The following is a 17,186-nucleotide window of genomic DNA, read 5'->3' as shown; positions in this document are numbered from 1 at the left end:
AGACGACCCCCCTAATTTTACAGTTAAAACATAGGTTTAGGCCTATATTCGCTGTATAAGACTACCCCCCACTTCCGAGGCAACACCAGTTCTTTAATAGACCGCCTCTCTGACTCTGGCCAATCTGAGCAGGCTTTTTTTCGTTTCAAAAGTCGTCTTATACGCCGGAAAATACGGTATGTGCTTTCTTTGCACAAAATGTGCCTAGGGAAGACAAAGTGTCTACACATTAGCAGCCATTAAGCCAGAGCATCCACGCCCTTGGAGTGTCAGTGCCACTTCCGCCTCTGCCAGCTACTACCAACACTGCAGATCTGGTGTTGGCATGCAGGACAGAAACTGGTCGTATCCAAACCAGAAAATGACTATCCGAGGCTCCTCCCAGCTTTCTATAAAGAAATCGCCTGTAACCACCAACATCTGCAGGGTGTTTTAAGAAAGAACGAATACTTATCACTCCCATTCCATGCCAAACGTACCTTTTAAGAAGTTAAAAATAAATGCTTATTTTTCAGGACTTGCTTTAGAGCTGATAAGGCCTCAGATATGAGGTCTTCCATTACTCACATTAGTCCAATTCTGCTTGATATTTTCAAATTTCATTTTAATCTTCAGGTGGTAATCAAAATATTTTTGGGCAATTAATACCATGATGTGGTCCACTGGCCCGGTTCATTTGGGTATGAACTTACAAAAGCTGCTATGGAAGCTGCAATGACCCCCTTGACCCTTTTCCCATCTCTAGCCTCTCCCACCTCCAACACATCCCACACTCACTGCCAGGTGAGCCTGTCATTACTGTAGCTCAGATCTCAGCCTTTGACTCGGAAATCTTCAGTGATTGTTTAACATCCTCTGTTAGAAGCTCTAGCCCAAGCACGTCAAACTCAAGGGCTAACACTGGCCACATAAACAAGGCATGTGCCCCATGGGTCAAGAGTTTGACATGCTTGCTCTAGCCGTTCATCCACCCACCTGCTCCCTCTCCACCTCACCCTTCACTATCAGCTTCCCTGGGCTGGCACCACCTTCCCTGGTCTGAATTTCTCTCCCCTTTCCATCTAGCCTCCTGGGGTTTGTCCTCATTCGCCATCTCAACCTACAGAAATCCCACCCATTCTTCAATCCCATGTTATTTGAAGTTTTGCTTTTCCTTCCCGTGTAAATTTCCTTGTTCTCCTCCAACCCTGGATATAATATCTCCTCCATTTTACACTGTCCCCCGGATAAAGAAACACCAATGTTTTATCAAGTCTGGGGCCAATAGTGTGAAAATAAATGGCCACATGCATAACCTTGCTCCTTCCCCCATTCCAGACCAAGAAACTTACCTAGTTCCTCTTGAAGGGCTGGCTCATTAACTTACTTGGACTCAATCCCTCTGCGCTCCGGTGCTGGGGTGCCGGCTTGAAAGGAACCAGGGACATTTGGGGAGAAATTGGATTGTCTGGCATCAGGGCAAGAATTCAGGGGTGGCTTTCTCCCAGTCAGGGGTGTTTGCAGGGGTCATTGTTCCTATGCTGAGACCCCCCACCTTCGCAGAGCTGACAGGTAGCCATATCAGAGTCTCCATCGGCCTGGCTCACACTGTTCACTCTGCCCTAGTGATTCCCTGAGACCCTACCCCATTCAATTTGCAGCTCCACTCAAGCTGTTTGCAATATGAATGGCCTGTCCTGGCTCGGGCTTCAGACTTTGCTAAAATCTTTCAAAAAAGCAGTAGCTGGCATTAGCTTACCCCAGACCTATTAATAAAAGACCCAAGACGCAACACTAGTACCAGCCTGCCTTACTTCACATCTGTGCCTCAGCTAGGCACTCCAAACCCATACAAGTAGCAGCCATCTGCAGACATCTCTGTAGCTCCTGTGGGTGGCCCCAGGCAGTGGTTGACTTTGCACTTCCCAGGAGGCCCTAGAGCCAGTACATCTGAACATACCAACTTCAGAACATACCAGATTTCTACACATCTACAAGCAACACACTCAGGGGAAGGGGCAAACTTTGTGAGCACCAAAGCCCCATTGAAGCAAGACCTGCTCCATAGGAGTGTCTCTTGCACAGCTGGTCCTCACAGCCAATTGGCCTCAAGGTCATTCCTCCCAGTGATGCCAACAGCAATCAAGGCTCAACTCTAAGACTGTGCACACAGCCCACACAGGGGTACCCCTAGAGTGCCCAACTCAGATGACTGAGGAGGCTGAGCCACTGGGCCCTACAGGACACCTACTACACAAGACCATTCTACTAATTACCAGGAGACATAGCCACTCTACCTAATGCATAGAAACAAACACAGGGAAGCAGCCAAAATGCAGAGACAAAGAAACATGTCACAACTGAAAGAACAGAAGAAATCCCCAGAAAATGATCGAAATGAAATCAAAGCAAGAAAACTAGACAAGAAAAAGGTAACGGAGTTCATCACCACCAAACCATTATTATATGAAATGTTGAAGGGTATTCTAGAAGAGAAGAAGGGAAAAAAAAAAAAAAAGATAGAAAATATAAATAATAAAATGGCAATAAATACATATCAATAATTGAATCTAAAGATCGAATAAATGAACAAGAAATCGAATGAACAAAATAAACTGATGAATAAAATAGAATCAGATGCATGGAAACATGGAACAGATTGAAATATCAGAGGGAAGTGGGGGAGGGTGGGAAGGGATTAACCAAAGATCTTAAATGCATGTATGGGTTACCTATGGACACAGACAATAGGGTGGTGAAGGCCTGGGGAGGGGCAGGAACTGGGTGGAGAGGAGAAATGGGGGGAGAAAAGGGGAGCATCAGTAATACTCTCAACAGTAAAGATTTAAACATCATCATAATAAAAGAAACTTACCTAATGTGACCATTGGTTAGTATTGGTCAACTCACCTCTTTGTGTTGTTGATGTTGAAAAGTTGGCCAGCATAATACCTTGGCCTCACAGCGAGTCCAATGTTATATAGTAGGTAGAATGAATGACTTTCAAAAATCAGATTTTTTCCTGCTGGGACATCTCTAACCCCACATGTTAGGGAAGCACTGCAGACGGGTAGGTACAAAGGGAGCTACAGAGTTGAAGTCGTTCGTACTGAGCGCCACCTCATTTTTCTGATGGCAAATGGGAATGGTGGGCAAAGGTATCCATCCACCTTCTGTTCTGAATTCCCAGGCCCCACAAGGGTCGGCCTCCCAGGACTCTGGAGCAGAACCTGCATCCTCTTTCTCAATCCTCTTCTCCCACATTACCTCCCAGCAACCAGCAGCTCACATGACCCAGAACCAGAGTGGAACCAATTCAACCACTAATAGGAGAAAGAGGTCATCCACCTCCCACCTTAAATTAATATGTATGCGGTTATCTAGGAGCCCCAGGCAACTCAAGCCCAGAGCCCAGAGATTAGAGGGGCATGTATTTTCCATATTGACCAGTAGATGGTGCAGTAGTTCAACTAAAGACATTTTGGCTGGGAGCCAGGACCTGGCCCCTGGCAAACCAGCCACTGAATTGATTTCTAAAGTAGCTTCACTACCACTCTGACAAGAACACATCGAAAATGATCCACGGCAGGCTTGCTCTTTCTTCGGTGCCTAGGATCGTAGCCAAGCCAGCAGGCCAATGAACTGCCTTAGCATTCTACTGATTTATGTGGATATTACGAGTTGGAACTATGTCAGACTTTGACATTTAAATTCAGAAGTGAGCACCGAATATTGATGGCCTCGCTTTCTAATGACTCTGTGCAATTAAAAAATGTTTTTTGGCTCCCACAGGCCCTGTCTGCCCAGCGGACAGTTTTAAAAACAAGAGAGGAACCGGGTGCTTTTGAGTAGCTCTTAAAACGCTGAGGTCAGACCAAATCTCATAACCTTTCCTCCCTCGTTTCTCAAAAAAAAACCTTTTCCCCATGTTCTTAATTAAAATAAATAAATGAATAAAAATTTACAGATTGGTTCTATCTCTCCCATGAAAGTGTGAGATAATAAAGAAATTAGAGAGAAATCTTTTGCCGAAACTACACACAAAATTGTGCAGAGGCTGGTGGATTGGGGCAAGGGTACTATTTGCTCTTTGCCTAAATGGCTCCCTTGATGGACAAAGCCACTGTGAGAAATCAGCATTTATCCAGAAGTCAACAGATGCACTCCCCCAATAGCATGGATCTTGAGCCACTGTGACTCTAGCTTCGCTGTAAGAAAGGGAAATTAGCCGCTCTCCACCTATCCAGTGCTCAAGGCGGCCTCCCAATTATAAAATATAACCATGGGTCATGCTCCTTTACCTCCTTCCGCCTCTCACCCAAAAGTCTCGGATAACAATGTCCTTGTGAAAACTCTGCCTTCGGTCGGAAGAGACCTGGAAATCCAGTGCTTTTCCTCAAGGGTGGAGTCTGAGCTCACGTTCCTCCTCCAATTCCAGACCAGTTTGTGAGCGCTTCGGCAACGATGAACTCCATCGTGGAGGTGGGGGAAAGGGAGTTTTCACTGCTTTGTTGGCAAAGTTTATAGACAATCACTCCTTCAGAAATCATTCATTTTTATGCTTCAGACTTGGAACTTCACTTTTTGTTTACCAATTTTTAGAAGAATGACTTGGACTCCTTTGGGAATTCTTCTTAATTTGTAATGGTCAACTGTGTGGCAAAAAGAAAACAACAAAATACCTACCAAATGCTCAACTGTGCACATCCAGGATCCCAGAAGTTAGACAGGGATGTGCAACTGGTTCAGACAACACAGTGCGACAAGGGTCAGTTCTGGGCTGAGAGCAAAGGTCTTTGCCTTTCTCTGGGCTCTTCCTTTCCTTGCTCAGCAAAGACGACCAACCCTGAAGGTTCCAGATGTTGCAGCTTCAAGGTAGTAGAACCTCACCCGAGCTGGTTTGGCTCAGTGCAGACGAAAGAGTCCCAGGTTCGATTCCAGGCAAGGAAGGGCATGTACCTCAGTTGCAGGCTCCTCCCTGGCCCGGGCCTAGTCAGGAAGCGTGCAGGAGGCAACCAATCCATGCAGTTCTCTCTCACATGGATGTTTCTCTCAGTCTCTCTCTCTCTCTCTCTCTCTCTCTCTCTCTCTCTCTCTCTCTCTCTCTCTCTCTAAATCAACAGGAAAAACAAACAAAAGATGTTAAGACCTCTGTCAGGCTGGGACCTTGAGGAACTACATGGAACAGGCCCATAGCACCATATCATGGAAATAAGAAGCAAACTTTTGTGCTATGGAGCCACTGAGATTTGGCAGTTAGCATGTTTTTCAGCATAATTTAGCCTATCTTGACTAGCATAACCTTATTCAAGGCACATAGTTCTGCAGGGCCAAAGTCTGAATTTAAGTGATGGACTACTTAACATTGTTCTCTGGTGACTCAATGAAAAATGTGCTCCTGCCGAAACCGGTTTGGCTCAGTGGTAGAGCGTCGGTCTGTGGACTGAAAGGTCCCAGGTTCGATTCTGAAAGGTCTCAGGTTCGATTCCCGTCAAGGGCATGTACCTGAGTTGTGGGCACATCCCCAGTAGGGGGTGTGCAAGAGGCAGCTGGTTGATGTTTCTCTCTCATCGACGTTTCTAGCTCTCTATATCTCTCCCTTCCTCTGTAAAAAATCAATAAAATATATTTAAAAAAAAAAAAGAAAGAAAAGAAAAATGTGCTCCTGCAGGCTCTTAAAACCATAGTCCTAATAGTTGACATGTAGGACATTTGACTTTGAGGCAGAATTATCAGTTAAATAAGGAGTGCATTACCACTATTCAGAGGAGTGGTGGGCTATGTAAGCCAATCAAACCCCATGGGTCTTCATTGTGTGGAGAGATGATCACACCAGCTTCACTGCTTCGTCTCTTCAAACAACAAAAACCATAAGAGACAAACTACTTTCAATCCAACACGCTTTATTCTCTTTTTTTATTTTTCTTAATTTTCAGTGATCAAGTATTCAAGATGTTGTAAACCGAGGTTGATTAGTACATTGACAATAGATTTCATTAAACACAAGGAAATTATACATATTTTAAATTACCCTAAGAGGTCACCAAATAAATATTCATTTTTAAAATCACAAAATCAAACTGCTTTATGCAACAACTCAAAACAGCCTTTCGTCACAGGCATACACACCTCTACACACACAACACACACACACACACCAAACACGCACTCCGTTAGGATCCTACACCAGCTGGTTTGACACAGTACCACATCGCCTTTAACTAAAGAATCAGAGGCAAATCTGCTTGTTTCCTGCTTTTATCTGGCATTTTGCATTTGGGGTGGAGGTATGTATTTTAAGAGAAATGCTCACTATAAAATCTTACCAATTATCCTTATTTTTCTTTTCTACATACGAACTTTAAACTTTTTTTGTTGTTGTCCACCCCTTTGGTTTAACATGTCCCTTCAATTACATTGGTTTTAGTTCTTAATATTTTCTCCAACTTTCACCTGTAAAAGTAGAATACCAGAAAGAAAGAAAAAAAAAAGACAACACCTTCCAAACCCTAGTATTAAAAACACCTTACATGGGTGTGCGTTTTTACAGAATAAGAAAAGATTATCTGAAATATTTTTCTCCTCTCTCGGAAATGATTTTTAGCATCTGATTATTCTTGCTAAAATAAATATCAAAAGCACTGAGTTTTTATAGAAAGAAGATTCCCCCTCACACCCTTCATTTTTGCAATGTCAAGTTCATGGATTAACTGAGGTGATGAGAGCAATGAGTGTTTGCTTCCGGGAAGTCCAGAGTTTCAAAAGCAAAGCACATGCAGTCCCTTATCAATGAAACACCGTGGATTCAGCGGTGTGTTTTCGTGATGAGCATGCTTCATCAAGTACTTCTAGCACCGAGGCATTCTTTTTAGCATTGCAAAAGCGAACACCCAGGGAGGGTCTTCCTCATATTTGACCCTTCTCGGGGCTGAGTAAAAATGAGGTGCTTAGAATTACATACACAGATCGGATTCCATTGCAGCAGGAAGTCTGGGATGGACACGGCTAGCAGCATCCTGGGAGGTGGGGAAAGAAGAGGAGACAGAACAGATATAAAGTGCCCAAGGCCGCTGACTTCACCGTCAGCCCTGGCACTCCCTTGGCTGGCACGACAGGGGAAACGCGAACGCGGGTAAAGGCCACCAACTGGTCTGCATAGCAGAGAATCGGCAAACCTGCAGAGTAGGCAATTCTGGGATTATACTGTATGGTGATGTCCGCCTGCTACTTAGGAGACTAGTGTGCACCAAGGTATCGATAGTTATGTTCGTGTTACTGTGAGACACACTAAATCACCAGGTAGAATTGGCCACCACCCTAGGCTTGGGTTCTCACACGCCTCCTGGGCACACGCGAGGATTTCCACAGCTGCTTCCAGTCCATTCAGACTACGAAGCTTCTCCCTGGCACCCCTGTGGCTGACACAGAGCCAACGCCCAAAAGCAATGTCCGCTCCAAGCCCGCCGAGGAGTGCAGGCTGAACAGTGGACCGAGGGAGCGTTTCTTGGTGGGCGGTGAGGACGGAGGGCGGCCCTCACCTCCGCCAGCACCTCGCTTCCCCGGGGCTGCACTTCCCAGTGCCTGCTCCTGTGTGCCTGCACCTTCCGGCGCTCACGACCTAATGATGGTTTGGTATATTACATGCAATGTTTTGAATACGTTCGCTTAACGTGTAACACTTTGCATATGTTCATTGAAACCTTTTATTAGGAAACTTAACCCAATTTTCACACACACACACAAAAAAAAAAAACTAATGGAGCCGAAACCGGTTTGGCTCAGTGGATAGAGCGTCGGTGTGCAAACTGAAGGGTCCCAGGTTCGATTCCGGTCAAGGACATGTACATTTGTTGCGGGCACATCCCCAGTGGGGTGTGTGCAGGAGGCAGCTGGTCGATGGTTCTCTCTTATTGACGTTTCTAGCTCTCTATCCTTCTCCCTTTCTCTCTGTAAAAAAATCAATAAAATATATATATTTTTTAAAAACTGATGAAAATATTGATATCCTAAAAGAGAGGGTGGAAAAGCATACCCCTGAAATCCACAAAACTCAGATTCGGTCAGCCTGAACCTCCTCATGTTTCATTTCAGAAATTCTGCTGAGGCACAACATTACCACCACTATTGGTTTGTCCTATATTAAATACACACTAGAAATAAATACTTGAGGTATGTTAGGACAAAAAAAATTGAGTATAACACCTAGCTAAATAAACTTACATTTACTTGCAGATCTAAACATTCAATTTTAATGTTTCCTACAGATCGTTTTCTGTTTTATGCAAAGAAATAACAACTTCCCTACTCTTCAGAAACAGTAACATGTCAACAACTATGATGATTTACCTCCCTATCGTCTAGTCACAACTTACCCCTGTTAACCAAAACTCTGCTAGGCATTACGCAGTAGAAGGAAGGAGCGAGAGAAGCCTGCATCTGAACCCTGACATGCAAAACCATGAGGGAGAAAGTCTGCCACCCTGGGCTTGGGCGCCCCCACAGCTCCTGGGCACGTGGGAGCGTTTCCATAAGTGCCCCCTCACCAGTCCTCAACAGGTCACTTCACCTCTCAGAGCCTCGGTTTTCATGATCTGTTTTAATAACAACAACAACAACAACAACAGAACATAGCTACCTTTCATAGTTCCTAAGGGGATTACACGAATGATGTATATTAAATCTCTGCAAATACACCAACACTCAACAAATGCTAATTTGTGTTCTCTCTGCTCCTCCTTTCTTCCCCCACCTTGGTTCTGAAAGACTTTTGACTTTTTTCAAGAATTAAAGCCACCTACAAAGGATCAGGGTTTCGTAGTAATAAAAATAACCAAAGAATGTGCTCCAACGCCCACCCACCCCCTGGGGCTTCTAAATTAATAGGCTGGAGTCCAGGATATTATAGTTGCATATTAAAGCCAAATAATAGGTTAATATATAGATTTTATGAAGGATGACCTTTTTAAGACGACCTTTTTCCAAAGTAAGTTGTCATAAGCTTAAGCTCATGGAGGGTGGCAATTAAACTTATAACAGGACTATAAAGTAAGAACCAATTTATTAACAAGCATATAAGAACCTCATATATACAATTCAATGGTGTCTATAAAATCATCACTTTAGTTGACTACATAATATTTCAGTGATGCTACCAGAGCCCAAACCATTTGGGGGCAACTTTTACTTGGCACACATTCCAAGACTTAACCCCCCATGATTTTCACTACGTATGCGACCCCCACCAACAACACATTCAGGATACACCTGCTACTTATAAGCATGAGATACTGAAGGCAGCACACTATTAACACTGTGACGTATGATTCAGGCTCATTTCTTTGAATGATAGTCTAATCAAACCCACAGGATTTCACAGTGGCAAATGGCAATGGGTCAAATGGTGCCCAAGAGAAAGAACTTGCACCCCGTCACTGATTGCTGAACTGGACGACAGTTCAAGGTCGAGAATGGAGGAGCAGCTAATTATACTGGATGACTCCATCATTCCCTATCCTGGAGTTCTGAGAGCGCCTCCTTTTCAAAATGGCCCACCCAGAAGAGAGGAACTGTAACAGTGGTGAAACATACCCTCTTAGCTACAAAAACATGAAGTGTAAATCCCACCAATATCTTCTCCGTGCAGTTTCTGAGTAAACAGAGGGAAATTAAGGAAACACTACCTCTCTTTCTCCAGCCTATCTTTAACTCCAACACTAAGGGAAACTTCCTCTTCCAAAGGCTCAAAGATTTTCCATATGCTGTGGTCGGCAAACTGCGGCTCGCAAGCCACATGCGGCTCTTTGGCCCCTTGAGTGTGGCTCTTCCACAAAATACCACGGCCTAGGCAAGTCTATTTTGAATAAGTGGCATTAGGGGAAGTTTAAGTTTAAAAAATTTGGCTCTCAAAAGAAATTTCAATCGTTGTACTGTTGGTATTTGGCTCTGTTGACTAATGAGTTTGCCGACCACTGCCATAGCGGGTAAGGGGGAACTCTGAGGCCCCAGAGCAGATGCTGGGTTAATCAACAATATTTTCCAAAGACCTCCAATATGCACCATGTTGACTCAAGTTTGACGGACACCAGTGTATCTACAGGCAACAACGGTTCTAAGACTCAGTCAAACAAGACCGCTCAACGGGAAGTCTTTGTCACCCGGGCACTGGTCCCACCCCCTGGGAGACATTCTTCAGTCCCATAGTGACAACCCTCCCCACAATCTGCATGCAACCAAGAGAACCATTTGACTGCTGCCATTAGGGCAGAGGGGAAAACATCCCTGAGCCCAGACATCGTCACACCACCCCATGGGGCAGCCAACGATGGAGGGCAAGAAGTCTGAATCATGGGACAGTTCTGTCAGTCACATTCCTCCTGAGGAAGGGTGTAAACCAGCCAAGGAAACCACTTCCCAGATTAGCCCTGCATAAGCACAGGCTCCCTGGCAGAAACAGTGATACTGGTATTCGGACCTCGCAGTCCCACCTAAATCTGAGTTGTCGGGATTCTTTTTCCGAGCAGCCAGCTCCCATGAGGTCACTTACCCTCAGTCCTTAGTGCTGTCAGGAGGCATCTGCCTGAAGAGCCATGGAGGAAGCATTCTGGGTGGCACCTAAGTCCAAGTGGTGTGCTGGGAGGCACTGGAGAGGATCATGGGTAGTGAACCCAAAGGAACAGACAAGTCCTCTCTGAGATCACTTCCGGAAGGTCACACGGTAGGGAGGAGTCAAAGGTTGGTGTAAAATGATTCTCACCCTGATAAACCTGGGCTCAGTAGGATAGATCAGTTTATTTTGTGTTTTTTAATCATAACTTAGGATCATATTCTAGGTCCGGCTCCCAGATCTCCCTCCTCTGTATTCAAGGTGATTTCCATACAGGCAAGTATAGCTTTCCTGGATTAATGACTATCTCAGTAGCACATAGAAAGAATACAGATTTGCTGTTTCCAGGCAGATAACTAAAATCATCAGGTGGGACTCAATCTTAGACTCTGAAATTCCTTTTCCAACTATTTTGAGTGTCAAGTTTACAATTTCTAACCATCCTTGTGTGGATCCTTAAGAGGTAAAAGAATTTCTGCAGCAATTTTTTTGTTTTATGAGAAAGCCATGAGTTTCTTTCCTTATTATGCATCTCAAATTACGGTTTCTAGCCATAGAGGTTAGCACGCTAGTTGTAAAGCCCCTGGATGAAGGAATACTGGAGTTTATATTCAGATTACCACATGATTTTGCAGCCTTCTTCACTACCTTATGATAGGGGCACACAGACTACAAGAGAATGTGTTTCATGAAATGAAATAGCTTTTCCTTTTATCACCCAATGCATATGTTTCCCGTGAAGCATTTGAAAAATCCTACCTGATTTATAAGTCTGCTATGGTTTAAAATGCTATTAACAGTACTTTAAGCCGAGCTTCCTCTTTTTTAAAAAACGCGTCTGCTTTAGTCTCTGAAAGCAAAAGTAGCATGCTGCACTTAACATTTTCCCCGATCAAATTGCATAGTTGAGGCAAATTCATTTGTGCTTTGTAGCAGAACTCACAGTAGGTGTTCAGATCTGAAGAAAACCGTTGATGTGTGAACGCAAGGCCATGGTCATGCCCACCTTGGTGTGGCGTGTATGTGTGCTCATGAGATGCACCGCCTTTTTACACCTCCGTGATTTGGTTGAACCATGGGCCTTGGCCTTCTACCCAAGGGGTGCACACAGAGCGTGAAATCAAACATAGCGGAAATGGTGCCAAGTCTATGGAAGCTCCTCCTCCTCGGAGCGAAGGCGGGGAATGGGGGGGGTCTCAGTCTGGTTGAGGTATCCAGCCCTCAATCCACAGTGGCTGTGTATCACTGAGTCTTGCTCATTTTGAGGATTGTGTCTGTAGCGCTTCAAAAGGGACAGAAAGAAAAAAGAAGGCACGGGTGTTTCTCAAGTTGCCAATATTCAACTCAACCAACAACAAAAAGTCTTCCATTTCCAAGCTGTCTGTCCGGAGGGAGGCTACACGGCGGCCACAGGGCTCTCCTCCAGCCCCGGGTCCGGGGAGGGACTTATTGCTGCTTCGGGGAAGGGCCCCGGGTAGGTCTGGGCTGCGCCCTGGGCGCCCCTCCGCAGCCGGGCCTCCGCGGGGAGCTCTCCCTGCGCGCTGGTGCTGAAGGCCGGGCAGGAGCGCGTCCGGGCGTGCTTGTCCGCGGCGCCGTCGGGGCGGCCCACCAGCTCGCTCACCGTGCCCAGCGGGAACTCGCGCCACCGCTGCCTCTGCAGCGCGTCCTCCTTGTACTTGATGGAGTACCAGGCCAGGAAGATGAAGATGAAGCCCACGAACTTGAGGCCGGCCGCCAGGCCGAAGTAGACGAAGCGGAACGACGTCACGTTGTACTCCCAGCAGGAGCCTTGCACCCCGCATTCCTGCTGCCAGAGCATGCAGGTGGTGTCGATGACCGCCCCAAAGTAGATTGGGGTGGGGATGTAGGCTGGAGGGGGGCGGAGGGGGAGGGAAGAGAGGAAGCGTGGTGAGCGCGTCTGAGAACACGGATCCGTGAGTTAGCAAATTTAAAATGTAACATTGTTAGCCGAAACGGGTTTGGCTCAGTGGATAGAGTGTTGGTCTGCGGACTGGAAGGTCCCAGGTTCGATTCCGGTCAAGGGCATGTACCTTGGTTTCGGGCACATCTTGGGTAGGGGGTGTGCAGGAGGCAGCTGGTAGGGGGTGTGCAGGAGGCAGCTGGTCGATGTTTCTCTCTCATCGACGTTTCTAGCTCTCTATCCTTCTCTCTTCCTCTCTGTGGAAAATCAATAAAATATTTTTTTAATGTAACATTTTTAAACACTTAATATTTTCTGTGTGCCCAGAATCCAAGAGAGGGGGGCGGTGTTCTTGCCTCACTTGATTTTGTTAAATGCATGTCACGCCTGATAATACATTTACTACAAAAATGTTTACTAAACTGTTGAAACTTTATATCTCCCCGCTTGCAATCCAGTCAGAATGCGTTATTGATTTTTAGGGTCATAAAAAAAGTCTGCTGCTAAAAATGCAATGTGGGAATCCTTTTAGACTTAAAAACCCGATTTTGTCATTAGGATGCTATGCCGGAAGCCTTTGTGATCCACTACAAATCCAGGACAGGGAGCTCTTGGGCTCTAGTGTTGGATGAGGTAAACGCTGTCTCCCGTAAGTGAGAAATCATATGAAAGGGCACCTTTATAAAGGCGCTTGGTGGTATAGAAAGAACGAAGGCATAACATTCATCTCTGAAGCTCAGGGAACATCTGGGATGTGTAGCAGTGCCGTCATTCTGGGGCCATTCTTTAATCCCATAAGGAAGAAAGTCTATCCAAGCGGACTGCCTTCATCACCCGTCACTCCCCCTGCGGGAATGTGTCCACATCCCCGTCTTGTTCCCCTTCCGAAGCCCACCCCTCCTGAGTTCCTGGCCCACTCAGATGCCACTGCATCCCTCCGCCTTTTGTATAAGCCTCCATTTCTCAGCTATGGCCCGGCAGTTAAATGGTCTGCACATCTGTTACCATAGCTCCCTGATGGCGGGGGTCGGGCCTTTTATTCTTTGCCTCCCGTGGATCCTCAATACGCACTGATAGGAGGAAGCAAAGGGAGGGTAGGAGCAAGGGGGGGAGGAAAGAGAGGAGGGAGGAAGGGAGAGAGGAGAGGTGGGGGAATAGCCCAGGCGGCTGTGGCTGACACCTTTTTAAATACATTGTGTTCATTTAAAAAGGGGTGTGTTTGCTATCATTAAAATTTAGTAACATTTTAAAATACTTAATATTTTCATTTTGCTTTGGAGTGTGGGGTAATGGAAATTGGCTTGTTGGCCAAGCAGAGTGTGTGTGTGTGTGTGTGTGTGTGTGTGTGTGTGTGTATATATATATATATATATATATATATATATATTTCAATAGAACTTAAGCTAAGGTTGGATTAAATAATAAATGTCTGCCATGTTCTCCCTCCTGCTGTTACACGGTCCATCTGTTAACCTACCTTGACCTACACATCCAGGTCTAATCACCCCACCTTCAGGGCATCAAGACAGGCCAGCAAAAAAGGAGGAACTGTTTTCTTTTTTCTTTCCCTGCTCAACTACCCCTTTGCTAAACAAACTTCCTTCTTTGAAAACAACTTTTCAAAGAGAAGTGTAAGGCATACTTCTTAACTATATCAAAGTCTGGCAGAATCTCCTTTAACCAGCATCTTATTGATACCAAAACACAAGCCCCTCATTGAATACAACCAGCAAGAGGCCTTGAAGGTCCACTGGAAAGTGCCCGCTCTTGGGCCATCAACCACAACATGGGACAAATGGAAAATTCCAGGCAGGATTAAAATTTCAAAGGGTCAGATGATACCATTTTAAAACGTTTCACCTTTCAAAACTGAAATAACAAAATTGGAATCAGAAAAAAAAAATTGTGTTTCTCTGGACAATGATACTGATTACTGGGGGAAATAACAGCTGTAGAAAATCAGACTCCCACTTAAAAGGAAGAAAATGTGCCAGGTGATGAGGAAAGTCAATTAAAAATACATTGAAATTGATCAGGGGAATGGACTACCTCACGCGCCATTTCCTGTGTGTTGTCCCAAGACATCACAGGGTGATGCAGTGTTTGGGAAAATCAGAGCAATATGCTTCATGCCCAAGTGAGCTCGGCGACCCCCACATCAACACAGCACTGAGGCTCTTGGTGCTCAGGCCAGGGCAGTCCCTGTATGTCCATTTGGGCATCTTTTCTTTTTTCTTTTTAGAATATTTTTCTCTCTTTTTTCCTCAGAGAACTTGATAGGTGCCCTCTTGGCCCAACCCAATAACATTAGTGGGATAAAGAAATGGGGATTTTCACCAACAAACAGAGCACCACTCTCCATCATTCTCATGCTAAAAGGCCACCAACGGATAAGAACACCAGGATCCTAAGCCCGTCGTGACCGCTTGGTTCAATATTTCTTACAGAACAAAATCCTCTGGGGAATGTAGGCCAAGTTTATGTTCACAGTGAAAAAGGAGCTGACCTCAAGTTGCCTTGGTCTTGTTTCCTCAAATGACAGAGCTGGCCAGCTTTTAGTTCAAATCAGAAATCCAGGAGCGTGTGCCCTGAGCACAAACCTGGGAATGCCTCGCTCCTACAGCGGCCACGGATGACGTGGCCTGCCATTCTAAAGGCCAGGGAGGATCTGCCACCTTCAAAGAGGAACTAAGAGGCGCACTTGGGAATGAAGGGACATACCGAGCGTTCGCAATAAGACAAACTGCATTCCCAGAGCAAAAGGTCTCTCCTCGTCTTCCACGGACCTAAGGGGAAGGGAAAGAAAGGAACATGTCAAAATCATGGCCGTGAGAAAATGACTGTCAAATCAAACCTGCGTAGTGTAGGGCCAAGGGCCAGAGACACGCTTTGCCCAAGTGTTGAATGTTCTAGAATTATTAACCACAGCGCAGCAAGACTGCTGATGGCTGAACCGTGACCGAAGGTGTCCCCAAGGAAGACACCCAGGAAAGTCCAATGGACCCTAATCATTTCTGAATGAGTGCTGAGGGACGGGCCACAGGGTCAGGGCTGAAAGTGCAGAGGTGGCTCTCACTGAGCTTCCCAGATCAGTTCTGTTACATACAGAAGGCATTTTATCCAAATTACTACACTTATTCTCTCTTTGCCTGCACTTTCCTATGTGGTGTGTACACTGAAAATTACTCCCGTAATGCCTCAGGGAAAAGTAGAGAGAGAAAAGTTTTACAATAGACTGTCAAAAACAGCCCAGCCAGTGCAACTCAGTGGTTGAGTGTTGACCCAGGAACCAAGAGGTCACCTGTTCGATATCTCGGACAGGGTGCGTGCCCAGTTTTGTGGCCCAATTACCAGTAGGGGAGTGCAGGAGGCAGACAATCAATGATTCTTTCTCATCATTGATGTATCTCTCTCTCCCTCTCCCTTCTTTTCTGAAATCAATAAAAAATATATCTAAATATATATGTGTGTGTGTATATATTTAACACACACACACAGGGAACAAGTCAAAAATTAGAGAAAAATATGAATCCTTTCCAACCACCTCATTTTTTTCTTCTTTTCCTATAACTTATGCTCCAAATAATTCCCACAGGGCAGGAAGATTTGAGACTCGTGAACTTTGTAATTATCCAAGATGAGAGGGTTTCTTTTCTGAAGTTTTGGGTTAGATGCCAGCTGGTGACCTGCCACGAACACTACAAATCAGGCAGTCATCGTCTGGCTGGCTGAACACCTCTGGCAGAATCAAAGGTCAAAGAATAACATTATTTCACATCTGCAGAATTAAAGGTCAAAGAGTAAGATCACGAATGATTTGTATTATTTATGATGAAGTACCTGCGCCTTCCTATCCCATACGTGTGGGTCGTAGGTAGGGAGTGTAACATCCCCAAGGCCTGGGGCTCTCATCATCTTTCCCCAACTTCCTCTCTCTCTCAGAGCGCTTGCCCAATGCGCACACGTTGTTGCCACTCCACACGTGTGTGCTGAATGAACACACCAGCAGGCCTTCTGTGCGCTGTCATCTATCCGCCAAGGAAGGAGTTGGCCAGGCAGCGTCTAACTCAGCATCTCATGCAGAAAACACAGGCAAGCAGCGCCAGGGCCCTGCCAAGAATGCCATCTCTGCAGCAGCTCCCCAGCAGGTGCCCAGCGTCTCCTGGGGGACGGAGGAGCCAGGGAGGAGATGAAAGGAGAAGCAGGACTCTGCTCCCTTTCCTGACTCCTCCTTGCACTGCAGCCCCAGCCCCTGGAGCTGCTGTGAGTGTGTCCTGGTTTCTGCCGGCTGCCCCCACCTTCCTGTGCCCACCACAGCCTTTGCTGCAAATACCAACCGCCGCTGGAATGTGCTAGTGCCAGGGTTCTGAATAGGACTTCCATTGAGGTAACTTCCAGGTTCTCATAGAAGCAAAGAAGCCTCTACGCACGATGGCAAAGAAAGCAACAGCGTGAACTGAAAAGTTACGTTTTCCAGTCTGCCCTTCCCTTGCTCAACTCCAGAAGTTTATACTGATCGTAACGGGAATGGAGTCAGCAGTCGGAGCGGCAGGCCCAGCAGCAGCGGCCAGAGGCCCTGGAGGTGGTGACTGTCTCCGGGGCTGGGGTCCCTTTTCTGCCGTAGGCAGCAGTGAGCAGCTTCACCGAAATGACTCCCTGTCTCCTCCGAAGCCTGGCTTCTTG

At 45.9% G+C, this 17,186-nt stretch overlaps 1 protein-coding gene across 4 annotated transcripts in view; it reads right to left on the bottom strand.

The window, feature by feature from the left end:
* Positions 1-2,451: 2,451 nt before the first annotated feature.
* Positions 2,452-17,186, bottom strand: part of SLCO5A1 (solute carrier organic anion transporter family member 5A1) — a 100,236-nt gene continuing 85,501 nt past the window's right edge. For 2 of the 4 annotated variants that reach the window (XM_084864356.1, XM_084864357.1), the window contains 2 exons: positions 15,225-15,289; positions 5,721-12,451 (listed from right to left, as the gene is read on the bottom strand). In XM_084864356.1, coding sequence (XP_084720482.1) covers positions 11,979-12,451; positions 15,225-15,289 — 538 coding nt within the window. In that variant the 3' untranslated portion in view covers positions 5,721-11,978. Of the gene's footprint in view, positions 2,466-2,711; positions 2,760-5,720; positions 12,452-15,224; positions 15,290-17,186 lie in introns of those variants that run through there. The other 2 variants (XR_014793155.1, XR_014793156.1) reach the window with 2 other exon arrangements.

The sequence above is a fragment of the Pipistrellus hanaki genome, assembly GCF_964339955.1.
Source record: "Pipistrellus hanaki genome assembly, chromosome: 17".
NCBI lineage: Eukaryota > Metazoa > Chordata > Mammalia > Chiroptera > Vespertilionidae > Pipistrellus > Pipistrellus hanaki.
Note: the sequence above shows the minus strand (reverse complement) of the source record. Positions and strands in the feature narration are given on the sequence as shown.